Below are 17,752 nucleotides of genomic sequence, written 5' to 3'. Positions count from 1 at the left end.
AAAACAGTTTGAAACAAAAATTATGTGTTTTTGCCTTAGGTCTGCCTCCTTTGGGGTAGATGCTGTGTCTGTGTATTCTGTAGCTTTTTTTTTTTCCTGCAATTGGTGTAATATGGAAAGATAATCAAATTTGTACCACTCTGAGTTGATCATCATCTTAAATCAGACACAATTTGTAGTAATTAGTATTAAAAAAAAAAAAACAATGAGTTGGTAAATTAAGCATTTTTATAGACATCAAAATCAAAAGGGGAAAATTTTGAAATTGGCTGAAGAATGGAAGATTTATGTATAACATGGGGCATGATGCCAAATACATCCAAGAGTTGGAACAATTTATAACATATTCCTTTTAAACTCTCAAACCCAAATACTAGTTACATCCAGAGCTTTACAATACATCAAATTCTCAGGCAAACAAAAGAATTTGCACCCACTCTGACTCGATGATCATCTTCAGTTGGAACAGAATTTGCAGAACTTAGTAAAAGAATCATATACTAAAACTCTCAAACTCATATACTAGTTACTTACATCAAAAGAGCTTTACAATCCATCAAAAAAACCCAAAAGAATTCTCAGTGGTAATCAATCACTCAGGCAAACCATGAACCAAAAGAATTCATATTATGAAAAATAAGAATGAACTCAAAAGTTACGAAAAAATAGTAATTAAAAAAAAAAGAAAAAGATTAGGCAGCAAAGCAGCAAACTTTGGAAATCAAAACTGCCTGTACCCCAAAAGAGTCTTGGGAATTGCTCTGCCATTCCCATTCCTCCCTCCCCTGTTTTCGCCGCTAATAGCATTAGCAGCAGCAGAAGACAAACCCTTCAATTCCTCCATACTCGCATAGCTCTTCCTTGCCATCAACCCTCCGCCATTGTTGTACCTCTTCTCCCCTGCGCTCGCCGACTTACTCCCTCTCGAATTGGACAAAACCCCATTCGCTTTCGACCAGGTCTTCGCCGGCGGGGTCATCTCAAGCGTGGACGGAAGCCTTGCTGGTGGCTTGCGGTTCTCTTTTCTCAACACAGCGGAGAAATCAGGCACTGATTGAGCCACAGCAGAGGACCCTTTACGCGATTTGGTAGTACTGGTCTGAAATTTGACTTGTTTCTTCAACGGGCTCGGTTTCAATTCGGGTTCTTCAGCCTCTTCCGGCCTCAGATGCTTCCTTCGCAGCTTTGCTTCCCTGAGCTCCGCGTAGGCTTTGTATCTGGGTCCTCTCTCCATGATGCTCTCTGTGATGAGCCGCAGAGGGACTGGCTCTTGGTCTGGTTGTGGGTTCTGGGAGAGAATGAGGGAGATGGGGTCGAGGGCTTGGAAGAGATATTGGAAAGCAGGGTTTGGTTGATGATGGGTTTGTTGCAGAGAGCCGTTAGTCGCTGCCATTGTTGATGAATTTGAGGTCGGGCTGTGTGCAATATCTTGGATTTTGGTGGATTTAATAATGGCTTCTGTAGTTTCCGCTTGCGCTTTTACTTACTTTGCAATTAAAGATTAAAGATTTTGGATTTCCAACGGTCGAAAATAGGAAAGAGACGGAGACTATTTAAGCCTTTTTGCTCCCTTGTTCCCCTTTTTCTTGCTTCCAAGTCCAACGTTCTGATTTTAAGTCGGTCCTTTTTTAAAAATAAAAAAGGATATTGAATCACTCTGGATTCCATATCAACTGCCTGATTTGACTGGTATTTTCATGATGGTTCTTCAGAGCCGTCCGATCTCCTTTTTTTGTTTTTTTTTGGTCAAAGAGAGCCTCTCATCTCATCTAACTTTCTAGGATCACTCTTTTTTTTTTTTTTTTCTTTTTTTCTTCAAAGAGTACTAGTTACTTCTCCTCTTACCTTCCCCTTTTACCTTACAATTCTTTTCTTAAATAATGCTAGTTACCTTTTTTTCTTGCCTTCCTCTTTTTACCTTTCACATTTTTTTTCTTAAACAATGCTAGTTACTTTATTCTTTTTGTCTTCTTGATTCAATTTATGTCACGTGTATTCCACTCACACATAAATTTATGCATTTTATGTGTTCAAAAAAAAATTTATTCTCTTTACAAACAAAATATTAATATTTTGCAGTAAATACATAAATTTCCGTGTGAGTAGAATACACGTAGTACAAACTGAATAAAAAAGACAAGTAGCTAGGATTTTTTATTAGATTTTACGGAAGATTTGTCCAAAAAAGACTTTTCAGAAGGTGCCACGACTCAACATAGCTCAATAAAGGGAGGTTTTTATATTAAAGGACATTTTTGTTATGTAATTGACAAAGCTTCTAACAAAGGCGGCCATTTCAAAGTCTTCCACTTGGAGGTCTGCCTCTATGTGACAAACTTAGAAGGAATGCATAAAGAATCGGATAAAATTAATCATAAATTTAACCCATTGTGTCAAATTTCACAAAAATAAAAATAAAAAACTGTTCTTTCTGTGAGTATAATGTTGAGCTTTAAAGATGAGCTTGTTTGGATAGTTTAAATTTGGTAGTAACATCTTCACTTGGGGATTTCATTATATGGGATTGATAGCATTTAGGGCAATTTTCAATTCCTCGATCTATTCATACTGATGTGGAATAATCAAATTTCTATTAAATTTTCAACCCAATTAGCAGCTTCATTCCATAGTCTGATCCACATTAACATTGCAATCATAACTTAACATTTGATATGTAGATGCCATCGAGGTCTAGTCCAGAGACTTGTAGACTAGTGGTCTTAGGTTCGAACTCTCATGGCACCGTGTAGTGTGTATGAGAGAAACCCCTTTCTCCCTGTAATTTAAACTAACGCTTGTAATAAAAAAACACATTTGATATGTAGATCATGAAGCAAAGTATAGAGATCAAGATATCCAGCTTATTATAAATCAGCTTTGTTTTTGGTAATAGTAGCTTCGTTCAAAAGGAAGACTAGTACAAAGGAAGAGAGACAATAGATACATCAGAAATGCTCTATGAGCAACTTACTCGTTTGTCCAAATTACACTTTGTGATATTTGTATTTCTGCCTCAAATTAAAACTAGTGATACTCTGGTCAAATCCATTCAGCACCAGGGTCCTTACAGCCTCAACCCCTTGATCCAGTGCTGCATCAATCTGTCCAGATGACAGACAACAGTCACAATTAAGATATTACGGCTTCAAATTCACACCCATTGAAATGAACAGGCACCGTAATTGTGTGTTATGGCATGCATGCAAGCGATTCTTTGGGGACCAATACAGTCATCAAAGAATTTCCAGAGAGACCAGGGGTTAGAACCATTTTGAATGACTAAAACCGTGAACTCTTTTAGTTTTATTTTACAAGTCCTTCAAAAAGTTTAGCCTGCATCACTAAAAGTTGAGTATTCATGATTTTAGAGGAATTTCGTATTCATACAACAGAGCTCATGCAACATAGAGCTCGTGATTATACATGATATTGATACGTTGGGCCCAACCAAATATTTGTTTTGCTCATTATTCATAGTCACCAGGGCAAAATGTGCAATGGCATGTCAAAAACAGAGCTCAGGTAACACACCAAAAACCAACTAGATGCAGAGAATATATTTTTATCAGAACTCAGCTAATCATGTGCAACCACATCAAAAATGTTGAGACCTCACATACCTGATGTCTCTCTACTGTACTGAACCTCTGTAGAAGATAGGCTTTCATGTCCATAGTTCCAGGCGGATTTCCAATACCTGCAAACATATTTTTTCTCCTTTTATTTTCCAATTAAGGCGAGCATAGAACTTTGGGTTGAGACAAACCTAATTATTGAAAAAAATAGTACTCAAGAAACAAACCTATACACAACCGTGGAAATTCGCGGCAACCGTCCAGATGGCCCATTACACTCTTCACACTGTAACAAGAAAACAATTATGAACAATTTGAGATGAGAGAAGTGAGGATAAGCAGGCAATTTTTCAACCAATTTCGTATTGCCTGATATGGAGTAGAGATAGCAGAATTTTTCATGAACATGTTAAAAGGCAATGATATTAAGACTGTTTGCAATATTTTTCCTTTTGTTTTCCCCAATGTCGGACCAAACAAGGGGGAGCAGTCCTCCCTCCCATGAAACCCCTCCTCTCTGTAGGGGTTCAACTAGAGGTCAAAAGCCAATACCTTTTCAATAATGTACAGATCGAATTAATTTTAACTGGGGTTTCTGGATTATAAAAAAGAGTTGGAACTCATTTTTGTTGAATGTTATGGTATTGAAACTTATGGCGCAAATTTGTCCTTTTGTGTGACATTATATATGTTCTCGATTTGTTTTGCTCCTCTTCAACCTTCTCAGTTGTGTTGGTTTCTTCGTATTACATTTATGTGCTTCTTTTCATTCACTTCAAATGATAACCAGCTGCATTCACCACTCTTCTTAACCAACAAACGTGTACATTGATAACTATATGAATAAGAATGCTCAAATCTAAGTCAGAGTTAGATAAACAAGATTAGTATTAAAACATATTTCTTCAAAAACATAGGAAAGTGATTGATAAATGTTCACGTGAATTCTGTTCAATAGTAATATTCAAACATACCCATTGTGATATCCATGTCCTCCTTTTGGCTGAATCCTCAGAACACCATTTGGTAAGCTCATCTCATCATAAACCTACAAAAAAGTTCATGTCTCTGATAAATGTAATGTGACATAGAACTTGATGGTTATTTTGAAGAAAGGCATTTATTATCTTGTAAAGCCTACATCAAGAAACAAAAATAAATACCAGTAAAATATGACGTAGGGGTACTTGATAATATGCCGCAAGTGGTCCAACCTTAAGAATAACAAAAGGAGAATAAGTGACAGAAAATTCCATCTCAAGGTAGCAAAATCACATTCACACCCTTTATTCAACTAAAGGAAAGGAGAGGTATACAATAATGCTCATGGATTATGTAAGAGCATCCATTAACAAAAAAATAAAGCAGAGTATTGATTGAAATTGGCAAATCACATTGTCACATTATTCCAATTTGCCAAATATCAATTGATCACAATGTTAACTTATACATAAGGTTTATTCAGCTAGAAAATTCAATCAATCATCTGACTATGCACCACAAGTTGTCCATGACTAAACATATGATTTGAAAATTTCAAACACAGAAAGATTTGTGATTGTTGCCATAAAACGAGCACTGCTTAGTTCATAGCCAGGTTAAACTCTGTGAGCAGATGCTAACAATTGTAATCATTTTCGGAATAGAACACTATGGAGCTAATTAGTCATTATTACTTTTACACATCCCTAGGAATTAAATGGTATTTCTTGAGTATACGGCTCTTCCATCAATGACCCATTATGGCTTTGAGGAAAATAGAAATAATAATACTAAATGAGGGATCATTTTCAAGTTTGCTTGAACATTTTCGTCAAGTGTAACAGAAATTTAAATAATAGATTCTCACTCTAATGGTATGCCATGTAATCACTAATAGGAAATTATCATAGGTACTATGTAGAGAACATTTATGTGAGCCTAAATTCAAACAAAAAAGCAAACAGATATGATGAGAACAAACCGATTCCCCACTGTAATTCATGTAGGCTTGAGGCTTCGCCAACAAAATCGGTACCTCTCCAATGGAACCTGTACTGATCACACAAGTCTGAATGAACACCAAAACTCATGAGAATATGGAAATAGAAAACTAGGAAGCAAGCAATTAAAATACAACTGAAGACCCACCTATTCCAACCAAGGCCTTTGACTGAATGGTATTCATCACAACACCTTGCGTTTTAGCAATACTGTCAATCATCTCAAAACCAATCTGGTATGAAAAGAAAACCCTTATGAAAAATAGGCATCGAAAAAAAATTCAATCAAAAGAATTAACTTAGTGCAATAATATTACATTGTGCCTGGTGCCATGGTACTTATTGCCAGGGTTACCCAATCCAACAATCAGCCAAGGAGTGTACTCCACTTTAGCACCATTGTCATTCTCCGGCAAGGAAGCTTGCACACGAAAACTAGTTGGACCTGAACACTTTATCAGAAAACGAGGGCTACAAGGTCTTCTTGGATATGATATGCAACAGTTTGGGGCAGAGACAGCATACCACATTGACCTACATGAACAAATCACAAATTGATATATCAGATAAGAATGAATAACCATTTGGGTCTTCATCAACTAGCCAAGTTTCCACCTTTCTAGTATTTCAGTTGTCTAAATTCTGAGTTCATTTGTTTTTGTTCCCTCTAATTAATTGTTGTATATTTCATGACAAACTGACATAATTTTAAGGGAGAAAGAAGGACCAAAAAACAAAAGATAAGCTGGGCTACAATAAACTGACATATCTCTGTGTATCATGATAAACTATAATTGACAACTTAAAAAGAATATCTTGAAATTCTACTCTCCTCAGCCACCAAACGGTTTTTAATGGGGGAAACAAACTTCAACAGATAGAGGAAGGAACGAGAAAATAATAAATGCAACAAAAAAGGAAAAAAACAATAATGAAATTACGAAAAGATAGATAATGAAGAGCTAAGCGAACCTGGCTGCAAATTTTTGAGCTAGAATTTGAATGTGAGAAAGTTGCAGGCTGAGAGAGCTTGGAAGTTGCTTATGTTTTCTTTTGCACACAGCAAGAGCTTCAAAAAGACGAGTCTAAAATCTTGGGATTTATCCGATTTTAGCAGCAGAAAAGCTAATAAATGTACAGTGCCCACAGACATTCCTTTATATAACTTCTATCTCTTCATATTGTCAACAAATCCGCTGTAGCAATACTCGCAAATGGATAATTGTAATCCGGGTTCGAATCCCGGCAGTGGAATCTCGTTTTATTTTTTATTTTTTATTTTTTGAGTTGGGTTGTTTACTTGGCCCATAATATAAATGGGCTTTCATTCATAGCTCACACTAAAAACTAAAAAGAATTCTGAATTCTATTATAAAAATAAAATAAAAAGGTGAAATTCATGTGTTTTGCCTTGATTTCAATTTTGATCACAATCACTTGTCTGCAAGCAGTGAAAGATCTAGGATTGTCGCCTCATGGGGTCATATATAGTGTAAAAGTTTCAAAGTTTCTTTTCACCATATTTAGAGGTTGTGTTGTGTACAAATTTGAGCTCTGGAAGTTTACATACCAAATGGGTAATTTCCTTTAAAATCTCCTTAGGGAGAAGAGCTATAGTTTAAGTATGGAAAAATGGTGTTGCTAAATGGTAACAAAACAGGATGACATTGAGATTTTAATTTAAGAGTTAATAACAAGAATAAGAGGTATACAATTTATTTAATGTATCCTAATAGGGTTTTTTAGTTGCTCTTAATTAAAATTGATATTCTTATGTTACCTCACATTTGGATATGGGTTAAAAGTGTTTTATTATTACACTTGAAACCAAAAATAGTCAGCCCATCTTGAAACCAAACCTTAATAAATAAAAAAAGTGTGTTATAGGAACCAAACCAATCACTATAGAAAAAAGGGGATATCATCTTCTTCGCTAGTGATTGGTTTTCCACCTAGTGTTGCTGCCGAAAGCTCTTCGAGCATAAGCAGCCAAGAACAAAAGGAGTAACTTACGGCGTGGAGGTGTTGTAGGTGTTGCGGCCCTGCGATGGCATGGAGCGGATGGAGGTGGTGGTGGAGGTTGGGGATTAGTTACGATTTGAGAGACGAGAGGAAAATTGGGTTTTGTTTTGTCTTTGGAAGCTGCTATTGCAGGAGGAATCGGGTAAGTTGCTAGGTTCATTTTTATAAAAATAAAAATATTTTTTTTTTAAACATGGCTCAAAACGACGCCGTTTTGAATCCATGTTTAAAATGAAATAAAATTTAAGCGCCTAGACGAAAACGGTGTAGTTTTGGCCAGCGTTTTGAAAAAATTGAAGCCTCGCGAGTGCAAAGACAAGGCGACTACAAGCAAAGCTTCGCGACATTTCGTTGAATAGGTGGTGTGCGCCCTAAGGTCGCACACCAGCAATCCATGAGGTTGCCTCAGACTTCCACAACCATTTTTTCTAGATTCCATGGAGTCGCCTGACCCCATTTGTCCCTCTGTGCGTCCGCCCCTGTAATTCAAGGCCCTTTTTCACTAAGCTAGACCTCATTGGCATATTTTTATTTTGCTATGTTTAATAATTTTTTGTCATTGTTATTTATTATTAAAGTTTTTATTGAGCTAAAAAAAAGGACTCAAAATAAAATCCCTTGAACACATTTAAGTATACAATTACATATATATATATATTATACAATTTTAGTTTAACTATAGAATTTCAGGCATGCCAAAAATTAATGGAGTAGTCACCCCAAGGAAAGGGGGCCCAATTTTGTCTAAGTAGTTAGAACGCGAGGTAAGTTATGCAGGTTGTTTGTGAGGGGTATCTAAGAGCCATCCAATTAAATCGGATGGTTAGTTTTCAAAACAGGGTGCATTGTTAGAACTGGGTTGAAATTACTCGTTGGATGCATTAGAACCCGACTTCAGTTCAAGATGTTTCATTCTCTATGAAAAACTCATAACCTCACTCCTCTCTCTTCCAACCTAACACAAACCTACAATTACGAAGATCCAAAAACCCTAGACTAGCTCCATTCTCATTAGCCCTTCACTGTATTCCTCGATTGTGGTGGAGATGGAGTCTCCACCACTAAAGAGTCTTCGTTTTCAAAACAGAGTGCATTGTTAGAACTGGGTTGAAATTACTAGTTGGATGCATTAAAACCCGACTTCAGTTCAAGATGTTTCCCTCTCTCTAAAAAACTCATAACCTCACTCCTCTCTCTTCCAACCTAATGCAAACCTACAATTACAAAGATCCAAAAACCCTAGACTCGCTCCATTCTCATTAGCCCATCACTGTGTTCCTCGATTGTGGTGGAGATGGAGTCTTCACCACCAAAGAGTCTTCTTTAATGTCCATCACAATCTCTCAAGTTGACCCACTTTGAGAGGTAAGTTCCGCTCTTGTTGGATTGATTTTCTTGGGTTTGGTTTATTTTTGGCGGGGGTGGGAAATTTGTCATTTCTGTCATCAATAATGCGTAATTTCTTTACAAATATTTAATCTATTTAGTTGATTGTTTTCGGTGGGAGTGGGAAATTCTGAAATTTAAAGGCGTGGGTAAAAGATTCTAAAGTTAGGCTTAATGCGCATTAGGACTAAGCATTTGGAGAGGATATTGGGTGAAGTTTCGTAGTTGCTAGTTTGAATTGCATTTGTGCTCTCAGTTGAACATGTTGGTTCTAACTTCCTTTTTCTTTCTTTTTTCCAAGATTATTTCGAAAGAAATGATGTAACCGTTATCAAATTTTGCTTGTGTTTTATGTAATCGGAATCCAATGAGTTGGGCTTTGCGTCTTCAATGTCAATTTGGCTAAAATTTTGTGTAATTGGAATGCACTGATATGCACTAATGTTTGCAATGCAGTAATGTTTGATTAATGAACTAATGTTTGCTATGCAATAATATAGAAGCAGTTCAATAATAAATGTGGGTAAAATGTCTGGGGGTTCAAAGGAGAGTGATGACTGTGTAATAGCTAATGGGACGGTTTACATACCTGAAATAAGAAATGAGGATACACCAACAATTGTGATGGAGTTTGACTCGCTTGACCTCGTTTATGATTTCTACAATAGATATGCATTCTTGGCTGGCTTTGGTGTTCGACATCATTCCATTTTTAGAGGAAAAAGCAATAAAGAGATTTTGAGGAAAAGATTTGTATGTTGCAAACAAGGTGAATATAGGAAATATAAAACTCGGCTGAAGAAATAGACAGCGGGGCATAAGTAGATGTGATTGCAAGGCTAAGGTTGTGGTTATGAAAACAAATGGGTGCAAAAAGTATACCATATCTCTTGCTGTAGAGGGACACATTCATACGATGACAACCCCAGAAAGAGTGCATTTTTTGAGATAACATCGTCGTATTTCAGATTCTACAAAAGTACTCACAAAATAATTTGGTTTAGTTAATATCCCCACTCATAAGAAGATAAATATTTTCGAGGTGCAAATCCAGAGGAATGGATAAAATTGGTTTTACTAAAAAGGATATTTACAATCTTGAATATTGTGTGAGTGGGAAGCTGAGGAACCATGATGTTGAACAAGTGATTGAGTATTTTATAGCTGAACAAAAAAAAATGAGTCTTTTTATTTCAAGAATGAGGGAGACGCCAATGACAGGTTTAGTCTATGTTTTTGGGCAAATGCAACCTCTAGACAGGGCGTACGGGTTTTATGGAGATGTTGTATTCGATACCACCTTCAACAAGAATCGATACGGCTTGACATTTGCGCCAATGTTAGGGGTTAATAACCATGGCCAGAAAATTGTCTTAGCATGTCCATTTTTGAGCAAGGAAACGACGAGTCGTTTATCTGGATGTTTGGGGAGTTTAAGAAAGCCATGATATGTGGTAATAAAAATGATCATTACAGATCAAGTTGCAGCTATGGCCAGAGCGATTTCAATAGCCTTCCCCATTACATTTCATCGACTTTGCATATGGCACATCACATCTAAGTTCTTTGATAAGTTACCACATTCCGCTTATAATGAGTATTGGCGTGATTTTCAGAAAACCATATGGGATACTGATAATAAGAATGAGTTTGATGCAAAGTGGAATGTGGTGATTACAAAGTCTGGTTTAATTGACCATCCATGGTTAAGTTCAGTATTTGATTTAAGGGAATCTTGGGTTCCAGCCTACGTACAACATGTTTTTACTGCTGGAATGTCAAGCAGCCAAAGGGCAGAAGGTTCTCATGTTTTCTTCAAGCAATACATATCAAGGAGAAATTGATTGATCGATTTCCTAACACAATTTGAAAGGGCACTTTCCCATCAACATCAAAAAGAGTTACTTGCTGATCACATCGATGCTTTTGAAATGCCTCAATGTACTCTACCGATGCCAATGAACAAACAAATGGCTACCTTGTACATGAGCAATGTTCCAAAAGTTTGAGCAAGAATTAATACAAAGTACAGCATGTTTCCTAGAACTCAAAATAGAAAATGCTTCTAAAGTTGTCTTTAATGTAAGTAAAAGGAAAAATTGGGAAACTAGAGGAGCATAAGTCGTATATGAAAAATATTCTGATCAAGCGTCGTGTAGTTGCAAAGGATTTGAATTTGTTGGAATTATTTGTAAGTAGATCATAGTATTGTTCAAAAGGACCAGATTAAATATATGCCCAATAAATATATTTTGAATAGGTGGAAGAAAACTGCAAAATCTGAATTGGTGTCAAATCCAAATGGTAATGAAATTAAAGATTGTGCGGACACTGGTCTTTTAATGAAGCAGAGTACAATGTCCCGACTTGCTTCAGATGTAATTGAGGATGCTTTAATGTCTAAAGAAGGTTGTGAGCAGCCTAAACAATTTGCAGGTAGGAGTTGAAGTTATTGAAGGATGGAAGCACGTAATAACAAAGTTGGAGGGTCCAGCTCTCAAACATAATATATGAAAGACCCTAAGAGAGTAAGGTGCAAAGGAAGCTCGAAATGAGTATGGGAGCAAATGAAAAGGCAATGAAGAGAGGGATTCGACACTGTCAAGAGTGTGGACACACTAGTCATGATATGAGACGATGTCCAAGAAATTTGAAACACACCGTAAGATGTTAAAACTATTTATAATAACAACTAAAATTTGAAGAGTTAAATTTTTTATGTGCTTGTGTTTGGTGTTTGTGCCAGATATCACCGTCGAACAATGACGAATCAACTCCAATAGATCTTAGTGACCCATTATACGACGAATTTAACAGGATACATGAACTTACCGAATGATTTATGTTTCTATTATACAAAGCCCGGTTGTTATGAAGGCTAATGATCAGGTCTATCTCCATTGGAAATTTCAGGCGTTTCCCCAAAACAGAGCCCTGTAATCAAACATAAATCCTGACGAGTGAATTGAGCAATGTTGCACCCTATTAAGAAACTCAGTCCATTGAAGTCTTTCATACCATACCTAGTGACTCAACACAAGACAAGCCCAAGCACAATCTACCCATTAAACTTAATCTTATATATATTTACAAGATGGCCAAAGCATGATTTCTTGAATTGCTCTAATTGTTTTGCCGTCAACTACGCTCGAATTATAGCTACGCATGAATTTGCGTGTAAGCAGTTATTCACCCATGACGCATATGTATGTGATTCTGGGCATACTAGCTACATATTAAATCCCATTTCCTGAAATACAAGATGAAATAACGTGAGCACATATACTACTAGGTATTTGCACAATCATATTAGTACTTTCACTTACTACTAGGTATTTTGCATACATCCAAGCAAAAAAAAATGTAAGTGAACAACAAACACAAAATGCTTAAATCCAACACCATTGACTGTAAAAATGGGGGGAGAACGTTACTCTAACCCTAAATTGAAATTCCACTAAATTACTTAATAAATGCTAGTTCTACTTGAACAATCGCGGTTTTGCTCAATAAATGGAACCTATCACTTCCAAAATGGAAGAATTGTGACTTTGCTCCAAGGAATACAGCTTTGCTCCTTCCACTCAAAGTAACTAATTTTTCAAGGTTTAGAAAATAGAGTTGCCTTCAACCGTCGTTAAGCCTTCTTTCGAACTAGTTTAACTATGGGTTTCTTAAAGCTATGGGTTTTTGTGTTCAAACTTCAACCTTTAGGTGTCCAACGTCTTCAAACTTTTCTAGATATTAATTTCGGGTTTGGGTTCTTCACCTACCCAATTGTAAAATTTGATCTCATCTGTCCATAGCCCTTTGATTGATCAGATGGCTATAAAGTGAACTCTGCAAAACTTACCCCGCATTATAGCATCATGGAAGCTCCATACCTCAAGCTTGGTTGATAATGATGGCTTTATCCTTTTTCTTTTTTTGGTTTCACATGGTTTATATAAAAATAATAATAATAATAATAACTGACTTACCAAAATTGCGTCGTTTGGCTAGGTGACTTTTAAAACAAAGGAAGCTGCATGCGCGCCTACGTTTGCAGCTGTTCTTTCTTCCTCTTTGGAGTGATATATCAAACTCATTGTGGGCATCAACCAAGGATTTGCAGGGGTAAAGTATTTTTCCTCTAGGCGGTGGTTTCTTGCCTGCCACGCTCACTTAACCGTGTCGCCCCCTTAAAATTGGCACTTACACCTTCGCTTTGACAACGACTACCCTCGTCCTAAGAATTTGGAGTCTTTGATTGGTTTGTTTAACGGAAAACTCTTTTGGATTAAAAATGGGTTTTTATTGTACTTGATATGGTTGCCTTTAATTGCTATGGTGACTGAATTGAGACAAGTGTTTGTTGACTCTGTTAATTGCAAAATGTTTCGTTTTAGGTTTGGTTTGACAGATTTTCATGCACTCTTAATCTGTTAATTGCAAAATCTTTCGTTTTAAATTATGCTATGTTAAACTACTAGGCTTATATATCAAATGATTATTTTTATTTTTATTGGCTTTAACATAGATCATTATAAATTTATATAGATCATCTTTGTTTTGATAGTTGATATATTTTTATTGGCTTGTTCAGTTTCAAGTGTTATTGGTTTGTTTGGTGTTGTTTTCCATTCTGACTCAATTTGGTGCTTGTTGTATGTTATTTGATTATTTATTTCATGTTGTCATGATTGGAAGTTTCACATCACAGTTGGTTGTCTCTTTTAATTTGCTTTTGTTGGTACTCTGTGAATGTGTGTTTGAATCCATACTTCAAATTATAAATCTTTGTTAACCTATAGTTAACAAATTGGATTGGCAACTCATTTTGAATTTTATATGAAACTTCTCACGTAATTAATGTATTCTTTTTGTTGACCCATAGTCCATCTTCCTCTCTTCAGTCCCTCCTCCTTCATACCCACGTTGATGGCGGTGACAAGAAGAACCATAAAAATTTACAATATAACAAGCATCTAAGGGCTGCTGAGCTTGAAGCACTATTCGATTTTTGTGGTAAGGTCAATGTGTGCACCATGACAACAAATAATACTACCTACATCACTTACACCAAAGCTAAAAGTGCACTTCTTTCACTTGCAATGAATGACAGGGAGTTCGGAAGCAAACATTTGAAGGGTATGAAAGTAGTGATACTTCATAACTAGTAAGTTGCAAATGTTTACCATCTTTGCTTTCAATTCATGATAAATTGTAAATGTAGTAAGAGCAGCAACTAGCTAGAGAATCTGAAATTCTAAAGCGATGTGGAGACTTCATTGACTATAGAGTCTTAGAGGTTTGGTCTAGTTTTGTTATTTCCTTTCAAATAACTAAAATTCTAAAGCGATGTGGACACTACATTGACCATAGGACAATTCATTATAGCATTCTTGCATGGATGGTGGTTGTGTTTCGGTTGTGACACTAGTTTTAGCAAGCTTTTTAGCCTAAGCATTTCTTTTCTTTGCTCAAAGAATGATAACTTATTATTTGTGTGGCTAAGTTTTATGAACTTCTGTAAGTAGGCATTTTAGATTTACAAGTTACAACAGGCTACTTTATGAATGTGATTCTGTTGAATAATCCTCATCCTGAAGAAGGCCATTGCCTTGATTCTCAAAAATTAAGTAGTTAATCAAAATTCTCAATGATTGACATTAGGCCTTGTTTAGGTTACGTGCATCTTCAAGGGGAGCTGCTAGAATGCGGGGTAAGTTATGTGGGTTACCTGTGTGGGGTATCTAATAGCCATCCAATTAAATCGGACGATTAATTTTCAAAACAGGGTACATTGTTAGAACCGGGTTGAAATTACTCATTGCATGTGTTACAACCCGATTTCATTTCAAGATGTTTCACTCCCTCGGGAAAACTTAGAACCTCACTCCTCAAACCCACAATTACAATGATCCAAAAACCCTAGACTATCTCCATTCTCATCAGCCCTTTCACTGTGTTTCTTGACCAAAGAGTCTTCGTTTTCAAAACAAGGTGCATTGTTAAAACCAGGGTTGAAATTATTCGTTGGATGCGTTAGAACCCGACTTCAGTTCAAGATGTTTCCTTTTATCTGAAAAACTCAAAACCTCACTCATCTTTCTTCCAACCTAACACAAACCCACAATTACAAAGATCCAAAACCTCTAGACCCACTTCATTCTCATTAGCCTTTCACTGTGTTCCTCGATTGCTGTGGAGATAGAGTCTCCATCACCCAAGAGTATTCTCTAATGTCGACCACAATCTCTCAAGTTGGCTAATGTTTTTGTGTAATTGGAATGCATTGATATGCACTAATGTTTATAATGTAGTAATATTTGATTAATGAACTAATGTTTGTTATGCAATAATATTCTTTGTCTTCCGAAGACTTATCTTCACTCTTCTCATTGTTTTGCTCCGAGAAGCATTCTTCCCAAGTCAGGGAAAGTAGCCTTAAGAACTTAATCTACCAAATACATTGCCTTCTGAAGACTTGCTCTGATCTCTCTCATTTTTTGGTCTGAAAAAGATTCTCTAGAGTCAGGAAAATTAGCCTTAGGACTTGAGCTGCTAGATTCATTGCCTTCTAAAGATTTGCTCACCCCGATTCCTCTATTCGGGATTGACACAGGGATGACCTTCATCCCATGTCATCTCATACCGTGCCTACCTTATTATGCATGCATGAGTATGTTGCTAAACAAAATACATCATAATTCATGCAAATGGTTTTCTGATGTCACAGTATTCTCTTTTAGCATTTCCATGTCTTAAAATAGTTTTTTCATATCCAAATGATTTTTTTTTAATTTTTATAAAAAGGATAACTGCTTGGTATATTTCTTAAGTTATTATTGAAAAAGAAAAGATTGAGATAAATAGGAATTTTATTTGGCATATATGTATGAGAGTTTGTTACATCCATACTATTGTAAGCTTGATTTATGTTATGAGAACTCTACTTCCTTCTAAATATTTGCTTACTTGTGGGAACAAAATTTACTCATATGTTAAAGGTGGGCTCCACTTTGTCACATTATTTACTTAGATTAGTGGGTAAATTGGCCACATGTATGGAATTACAAAAATACCCATATCATGTCAACAATTTTAACAGACTTTTGGATGAAGTTGAAGGTGGGGGGCAAAGTGAAACGTAAAACATCGGTATTTAACTTTGAAGCCAAGTTTTAAGGGATACTACAGTAAATAAGGCTATATAAAATATAGACAACACAAGTTTTTCTTGCTAATTTTGGAACCTTTATTCCTACAGGCCTTCAACTTGGGCTTAAACCCATCAGTATATTAAGCCCAATTTTATTCAAAGAGTGACTATTTTTTGTCCTCTCACATCATGATTCACATGACACGAGGTGAATATGGTTACATAGAAAAATTCTACCTGCCAAGCCGCTTAAGGATAGTTAACTTGTAAAAATTGGGTTTTAAGAGAAGCAATTTAGTAGTTTTCGTTTGTTTACCCAAAATAATAATTTTGCAAATTCGTAAACGCGTGGGGCTGAATGAGTCTTTATTGGTGATTTCATGTATTTGCAAATAATAATGCGAATATTTCTAAGCAGATGAATCGGGCCTTAAGTTTGACGAACAACCCAAAATTGTGAACTTCAACACTTTCCCAAGGCCCATACAACCAACAAACAAGAGGTCAGGGAGGTAAGGAGGACGCGCCAAAAACAATGAATCGTTGGAGTTGGTTTAGCTGCAAAAAAAATTAAGTGTGTTTCAAAAACTAAAAAGAAAAGCATGCCCGCCCAGAAAACTAAAAGGAAAATGGGGGTGATTATGATGATGATGAAAATCATCTCTGCTAACTCTAGGCACTCATAAACCCATGTTTAATGTTTTAATATTCTCATTTTGTGCAGAAACATCGATTCCCTCAATATAGAAGCAGTTTAATAATATATGTGGGTAAAATGTTTGAGGGCTCAAAGGAGAGTGATGACTGTGTAATAGCTAATGAGATAGTTTACATATTTGAAGTAAGAAATGAGGATACACCAACAGTTGAGATAGAGTTCGACTCGCTTGACCTCATTTATGATTTCTACAATAGATATGCATTCTTGGCTGGCTCTATTGTTCAACATCATTCTAGCTTTAGGGAAAAAAGCATAAAAGAGATTTTGAGGAAAAAATTTGTATGTTGCAAACAAGGTGAATATAGGAAAAATAAAACTCGGCTGAGAAAAAGATAGCGGGGATAAGTAGATGTGATTGTAAGGCTAAGGTTGTGGTTGTGAAGACAAATGACGCAAAAATTATATCATCTCTCTTGTTGTAGAGGGACACAATTATACGATGACACCCTAAAAAAGAGTGTATTTTTTGAGATCACATTGTTGTATTTCAGATTCCACAAAAGTACTCACAAAACAATTCGGTTTAGTTAATATCCCCACTCATAAAAAGGTAAGTATTTTCGAGGTGCAATCCGGAGGAATGAATAAAATCAGTTTTACCAAAAAAGATATTTACAATCTTGAATATAGTGTTAGTGGGAAGCTGAAGGAACCATGATGTTGAACTAGTGGCTGAGTATTTTATGGCTAAACAAAAAGAAAAATGAGTCTTTTTATTTCAAGATTGAGGGAGATGTCAATGATAAGTTTAGTCAATGTATTTAGGCAGATGCAACCTTTAAACAGACGTACGGGTTTTATGAAGATGTTGTATTCGATACCACATTCAACACGAATCGATACAGCTTGACATTTGTGCCAATGTTGGGAGTTAATAACCATGGTCAGACAATTGTCATACCATGCGCATTTTTTTATCAAG

General features: G+C 36.1%; 2 protein-coding genes across 2 annotated transcripts; both read right to left on the bottom strand.

Moving 5' to 3' along the window:
• Nucleotides 1–267: 267 nt before the first annotated feature.
• On the bottom strand, nucleotides 268–1,537 carry LOC103342666 (uncharacterized). Its single transcript, XM_008246301.2, has one exon. It carries the CDS (start codon nucleotides 1,391–1,393, stop codon nucleotides 722–724), a length of 672 nt encoding a protein of 223 aa, XP_008244523.2. The 5' UTR covers nucleotides 1,394–1,537; the 3' UTR covers nucleotides 268–721.
• A 1,304-nt stretch (nucleotides 1,538–2,841) lies between these two features.
• Nucleotides 2,842–6,733, bottom strand: LOC103342667 (chloroplastic group IIB intron splicing facilitator CRS2-B, chloroplastic). Its single transcript, XM_008246302.2, has 9 exons — nucleotides 6,530–6,733; nucleotides 5,875–6,091; nucleotides 5,706–5,790; nucleotides 5,539–5,606; nucleotides 4,739–4,789; nucleotides 4,550–4,623; nucleotides 3,803–3,861; nucleotides 3,621–3,697; nucleotides 2,842–3,101 (listed from the first exon to the last, which is right to left on the bottom strand). Exons 2-9 carry the CDS (start codon nucleotides 6,085–6,087, stop codon nucleotides 2,985–2,987), a joined length of 744 nt encoding a protein of 247 aa, XP_008244524.1. The 5' UTR covers nucleotides 6,088–6,091; nucleotides 6,530–6,733; the 3' UTR covers nucleotides 2,842–2,984.
• Between the last annotated feature and the right edge of the window lie 11,019 nt (nucleotides 6,734–17,752).

This window comes from Prunus mume, linkage group LG4 (assembly GCF_029339155.1).
Source record: "Prunus mume cultivar Tortuosa linkage group LG4, ASM2933915v1, whole genome shotgun sequence".
Classification (NCBI taxonomy): domain Eukaryota; kingdom Viridiplantae; phylum Streptophyta; class Magnoliopsida; order Rosales; family Rosaceae; genus Prunus; species Prunus mume.
Note: the sequence above shows the minus strand (reverse complement) of the source record. Positions and strands in the feature narration are given on the sequence as shown.